The sequence below is a fragment of the Saccostrea cucullata genome, unplaced genomic scaffold, assembly GCF_032062105.1.
Source record: "Saccostrea cucullata isolate Sc308-1 unplaced genomic scaffold, CSIRO_AGI_Scuc_v1 ctg8310, whole genome shotgun sequence".
Classification (NCBI taxonomy): Eukaryota; Metazoa; Mollusca; class Bivalvia; order Ostreida; family Ostreidae; genus Saccostrea; species Saccostrea cuccullata.
Genome location: NW_026925033.1, coordinates 6,726 through 13,052, shown reverse-complemented (window position 1 = coordinate 13,052; position 6,327 = coordinate 6,726). Strand labels below are relative to the sequence as shown.

The window sequence follows — 6,327 nt, the reverse complement described above, 5'->3', positions numbered from 1 at the left end:
AATTGGATTGTGGCGCTTATTTTCTTTTACCCCACCCTTTTTGATGGCAGGTATATCAGTGTCTGTTTGATGCTTTATCTAATTTAGGGGGATAGATTGCATAATATGATACCAGAGATTTTTATGTTCTTTCCAAGTTTTTTCTAGTCTTGTCTGACCCCTTTAATATGTTTATTTTTTGTTTTGTGTCATTTATTTCAATAAATGACATTTTTTCACTTTCATTACTGTTGTTATTTTCTTTTAATCCATCAAAAAACTAGCTCAGTTGACTTCGCTTCGGTCTTGCATTAATAACAAAGGAACATAAAATATATTTTATATTGTGATATATTTGAAGACTTCTATTGGTGTTTTAAATAACAACACTACAGGAACAAATGAGGTTTTATAAAACTGCAAAAACAATCTGATTCCTAATTGATAGTATAAAATAAGTGATACAGATTTTTAAAATGAGCCTGTATACCTAAAAAAAAATAATAAAATATTAATGAGGATACGAAAAAACATTATCATAAAGAAACTAGTGTATATAATTATATATTACAGTTATATTAACATTATTGTTAAAATTGATTCTCGATTCGATTTTCAAGTTTTATGACCCTAAAATGTCCTCATTCTTGATATACATGATCTTCAATGGAACTATAATATTGCGAATTTTCATCGTTGCAATTTTCTTTTTACTCTTGGTACAAGCCATTTTTAATCTTGAGTTTTCTGTGTGAGAATGTACAAAAATATTAAAAACAAAAGCTTCTGTAAGTATATATTGTCTATTAGTTGAAACATTTGTGTGAAATTAACAAATTGTTCAATGATAAACAAAGAAACTTTACCTGTTCATTACGTATGAAAAGAGGAACAGAATAATTATTACAACTGCTCCCAAAACTAATCCTACTCCACTTAATATTGATATTATTTGGGATTCACTGTTTCTGTGTGGTTCTTCTGTTGAAGCTATAAAATGAAAAAAGTCAATATTTTGAGTTCTAGCGATAAATATACTAGTTATATTAACATCTGTCGGTACTATGTTTTAAAATTTATTTATTCTTCATTAATGAACACATTGACCTTACAAATAAAAAAAAATCGAACATATAACATAAAATGTTTTCATTTTTCTATTCCAGGGGAAAAGATCACAGCGAATTGAAAAGGGTGAAAATAACAACAAGTGAAATTTCCGGAAGTAAGATCAGTCACACGCTCTGTGAATTGATCAGGTGGACGAAACATTCCGTTGTCAAAAGTATTATAAGGCTAAACAATTGGTGTATGAAAAAGGTCATCCAAAAAATAACCCTATGATAGGTTCTTTACTGACAAGATCATTAATACGACCATGGAATTTACCAAATGCTGAATTTAAACAAGTTGTTGAAATTCAGGTTACATCAGTTTGAACAGTCCATTCAAACAATAAAAATCAGAAGCAGCGCAAACATACGACTCGTGATCTCTAAAGCATCAAAGGTGGGACCAGACGTCATGGAGGGATAAGCACTTCTTACCGAAAGGTCCATATCATGATTGGAAAACAGGGTAGGGGGGTTGTAGACAATGCGAAGTCTCATCCTATTGACTAATATCTTTTAAAACAGCTATTCTAATATAGCAAGATTTTCATTATCCTATAAAGGCAGATATTAAAGGTCTAAAATTTCAATTATTTTAGTCGACATGATATATAAAAGTATTCATATAAAAGTATACATATTAAGTTAAGATGTTGATAGACATCAAAATACAATGTACTTCTAAATAATTGAAAGTGTTGAGTTTAATATATTAATTAAAATTAAGCACAAAACTCTAACTCATTGTTTTGTTGAAGCAATCACCAGTTGTTTTGTTACATTTGGTACAAGAACACACTTCTGCGCATTGAACACCATAAAACCCTTCTGGACATTTTTGCATGCATTCTATTCCAAAGGATCCTATGCAAGCTACAAAAATAAATCTATATTAGGAAATTCATTTTTATTTGAACAAAATAAGTCAGTTATAGAAACAGTAATTCATACTTACGGAAACATCTCAATCCAATAGTTCTATAATGAGCACAGCATCTTTTTCTCACTCTAAAATGGGTTAAAATGAATTCTAATCTTCCATCTCAAATGAAAGCATTTACAAATAATTCCCAGCAATTGGCAAAAAAAACTTACATATCAAAGCCAGCATTATCTATACATTCAGGGTTTTTTGGAGAGAATTGCAGAAAAGCTAGCTTCAGCATCAGCATGATGAATAAAATAGTACATGCTAGAAATCTCATTTTTTCAAATAAAAGTTCTTTTCACATAAAATAGATTTATCAAAGCTATTTTGCGGAATATTTCCTTTTTGAGTCGATTACAGTTTCATGGCCTTTGAATATATCATTTCAATTCAAAATGATTGCGAAATTAGAGCCAGGGTTAATTGTTAAATTTTGTACCAGGATAAAACTAATATTTTAATTAATTTCAATTTAAATGAAAACAAAATAAAATACCCATCAAGATTTATAAATTTATAACTTTGACCTTTTGACACCAAAATCAATAAAGATCTGCCTTAGGCCACTGGGAGTTGATATATAAAATTTCATTGCAAAAGCTTAAAAGTTTCTAGAAATATCTTGGGGAAACGAAAGTATTTCAGAAAGACAGACGGACGGACGGACAGACCGAGATTACTATAAATATCTCCAACTTTCAGTGAAAGCAGGAACATAGATATTTTTAGTTATATGTATATGTTGTCTAGTTTCCTAAATTTACAAAGCGAAGGGAAGTTCTATAGAAAAATTTGAAAAATTACACTGCTTAAGATTAATATATATCTTTTAATTCAAAATATTTCATAAAATTTACGTTACTTTCTTTTTTAACTGGGGAGAATGATGAGCATGTATATAATCGTTATAACTTTAAAATAATGACCGATTGTAACTGAATTTAATATTTAACTTTCAGTCCAATTCGATATTTTTAAGTTAACGTATACCATGTATATACTGTTGTTGTTTTTTTTAAATCTTTAATAAAGTCTGTATTCTAGAAAAGGATTTCAAAATAGATCCATTATTTTTTAATTTCATTAAATCTTCCTGTTATTCTCTGGATATGAAATGTTATAAACTATGGTCAGTAATTAGTTTTACTCCAGTTAAGAACTCTAATTAAAATATTTTTGTCCGGAAAAGAATGGCGGACAGACTAAAACGCTAAATTAGAGTACAAAAGAATTATTTCCCTATTTATTTCCGTTTATTCTCATGCTTTTTGTTTTGTCAACATTTATTTTTAAGTCTTTGTATTCAGCAACATTATCACCCTCAAAAACAATCGCTGGTATAGTGACTATGTCATCATTAGAATCATAATATTAATAGTTATATCCAGCTCAGAAACTTATAATAGAAAAACACGTCTATAGTTAAACAAGTAAGTTAAACAAGGGTAAATTGCTGTAATGATGCAACGACAATTAATATTTTAAAAACCAAAACCCCAGACATTGCCAGAATTGAACTGGATATACATGTATTCATATTTCTGTTGTAGTCAAACCTTTTAGTTCGTTGTTGGCTCTTCTATATACAGTAAAATCACAAATTTTCGTGGGCACAAAATTTCGTTGATTTGTCTTTAAATATAGTTTTTTGGCATCCCATTTCGTTGTTTTGAAATGACCCTATTCATTACATATTAACCCTATTCATTACATAGTCATATAAAAAATTATATCCAGCTGGGATTATAATTTCGTTATATAATTAAGTTGAAACGAAATAAACGACAATTAATAATCCCCAGACATTGCCAGAATATTTACATGCTTTTCTGTTGTATATTCAGTAAACCTTTTAGTCAATATAATTTTTATGATTTGCTTATATTTAAGTAAAGTAGATCAACTTTATGTATGCTTGAATATTTATTAAATGTTGTGTTGTAAACACCCTTGCCCAAGTATTTTAAGAGGTTATAAGTATTGTTACTTTGTTTTCTGTCATGCAGAATGTTAGGAAACAAATTGTTTTCCAAATCTTCATAATTATTTAATGCTTTTCATATGGCATTTCCAAAAAAAAATCTGATAACACTTTTCAGTGCTCTTTGGCGTTTTGTCCTTTGATCATATTATGGTTAGTTCCCCATTTTATGTCGAGTGTAATGTAATATGATTTAGAGGCATCACTGGAAAAGAGATGTACATAAATGCGGAAATCGTTAAATGTTACAAACGTTATCAATTGGCATTTGAATTGTTTTTGTTTAATTTGTGTCATACTACTAGAAATAAATTTTTTGTCAATTATGAAATAATAAGGCAATGAATTCCCATTTCATTTGAATGGATTCTAGTTGAATTATAATGTTTGTATTTGTGGCTGATGCTTTTTATTTTAGCATGGTTAGCAATGAGAAAATTCCAAAAGTGACTAATGCTCCTGCTATCAGAGTTCCTTTATGATGATTGTTGGTACATGTAGTGCTTTCATTTTATATACAAATATAGAAAAGATCGAAGAAAATTAAAATTTCAATGATTTAGTCTATTTGATTTTGTAGCAAATGAGTAGGAGAAATTACCTAAACATCCCCTAATAATACCCTAAAATCTAATTCAGTTATTTCTGAAAATATCCATCTAATATCATTTTTTGATTCTGAATTATGATTCCTGTATATTTTCATAAACAATTTATTACTGGAAAAACTAGATTTCCATTTCGAGTTTTAAAAAATAAGGAAAAGAAAAGAAACATGCAATCGCGTACAACACATAAAAGTGTAAAAAAAAACATTTTCCCTCAGCACATGTTTTTAAAGTATTTCAAATTTACAATGGCTTTTAATATCTATTGGAAATGCAATGGATATTAATTGCACCCTGATATTAGCAAACCTTTTTTATATTTATATGAAAAGGAATTTCAAAATTCTATATGTAAAAGAAAACACTTGCTGTTACCTCCAACTCAATATCTAGGTATATCGACAACATATTCTTATGTCGACAAGATATATCCCAGTGATCGTGAAATAAAACTCTAACATATCTGTTTCGTGGATGTTTTACTAGAAGAAGACGAACGTGGTAATCTAACAATAAGCTTTATGATACTGGGGTTTCATCAAATTTTGTTGGCATCAATTTTCGTGGATTTTGTAAAACAGACGTTTTCGAGGATGTGTAATTTCGAGGACAAAAGCATTGCCTATACAAATGTAAACATATTTCTTAATTCAATAAACATTCAATTTGTTGCCCAACAACGAAACCCTTTAAAATTGGTGCTAAACGAATATTGATGAAACCACAGTAAAGGCACGACTTTAACTTTTCAATCTTCAACTTCCCTTTTTTATGCAGGAACCTTCGTACAGGGTTTATATATCTCTCAGTTGATTTGATATACAAAAGCATGCTGAAAGTCTTGAAGAACAAGTTGATGAACAAGAATATCAGCACTCTCGTTCAAAGTCATCATTTCGTACGTTCTATGGTCGATACAATGCACATGTCCAGTAAATACAATCATAATTCATTAAGGTAGTCCAATCCCCAGGTCCTGAAAATCAGGATTTGGGTAATTGAACAATGTCTCAATGTCTGAATTCTAAATAAAAAATCATAGGAATTCATCAATGTAGGTCTTTCAACTAATTTCAAAGATTGCATACATGATTTTAAAAAAATGAAAGATAGATTTATAGGTAAGTGTATTTCTCAAAATAGAGTATATGTATATACCGTTAATTACAATGTAAATCATGTTAAAAAATGAATTATAAGTAATGGATTTGTACGATGTTGTGTTTTAAGGACAGGAAACGCGTGAAAAACGTGTGAAAAGTGTGAAAAACGACCAACAAAATGCCGATTTGTAATTTTTTTTTAACTTATATCATTATTTACACATTTAAATTGTCGACAAGTTCTTTCGTTGTTTACCGATCATGACAAAAAGCACACGGTGGAAATGACTGGTCGACAAGGTATGCTCACTCCTCTATGGCAATTGATCCGACCTCTGATATTTTAGATGTCCATGTTTGCTATGCTCCTCAATTGTATCGTTTAATGGATACCTGAGTTTAAACAATGATCGTTATCTCGATATATTTCACCGTAATATTTCTTCATGAAACAACTTGCGGAATGACACTCTTTTCCAGGATATGTATAAGACGGAAACTATCTGTCATAAACAGATTTAACATTATGAGAAAATCTTTATCATATTCAATCTTGTTTGTATAAACCATCTTTACTCCTAAATAAATCAAAATGTGATGGACATTCTTCTTTTTG

General features: G+C 29.4%; 1 protein-coding gene across 1 annotated transcript; it reads right to left on the bottom strand.

Annotated features, from left to right (window-relative positions):
- Positions 1–532: 532 nt before the first annotated feature.
- LOC134267855 (protein draper-like) lies at positions 533–2,280 on the bottom strand. Its single transcript, XM_062750066.1, has 5 exons — positions 2,187–2,280; positions 2,047–2,099; positions 1,833–1,964; positions 846–969; positions 533–726 (listed from the first exon to the last, which is right to left on the bottom strand). Exons 1-5 carry the CDS (start codon positions 2,261–2,263, stop codon positions 690–692), a joined length of 423 nt encoding a protein of 140 aa, XP_062606050.1. The 5' UTR covers positions 2,264–2,280; the 3' UTR covers positions 533–689.
- Positions 2,281–6,327: the final 4,047 nt, after the last annotated feature.

Coding starts and splice junctions, on each gene's coding strand:
- LOC134267855 (XM_062750066.1), bottom strand. CDS start 2,263: ATGCTGATGCTGAAGCTAGCTTTTCTGCAATTCTCTCCAAAAAACCCT. Junction 2,100..2,186: donor GATAATGCTGGCTTTGATAT/GTAAGTTTTTTT, acceptor AACCCATTTTAG/AGTGAGAAAAAGATGCTGTG. Junction 1,965..2,046: donor TATTGGATTGAGATGTTTCC/GTAAGTATGAAT, acceptor TTATTTTTGTAG/CTTGCATAGGATCCTTTGGA.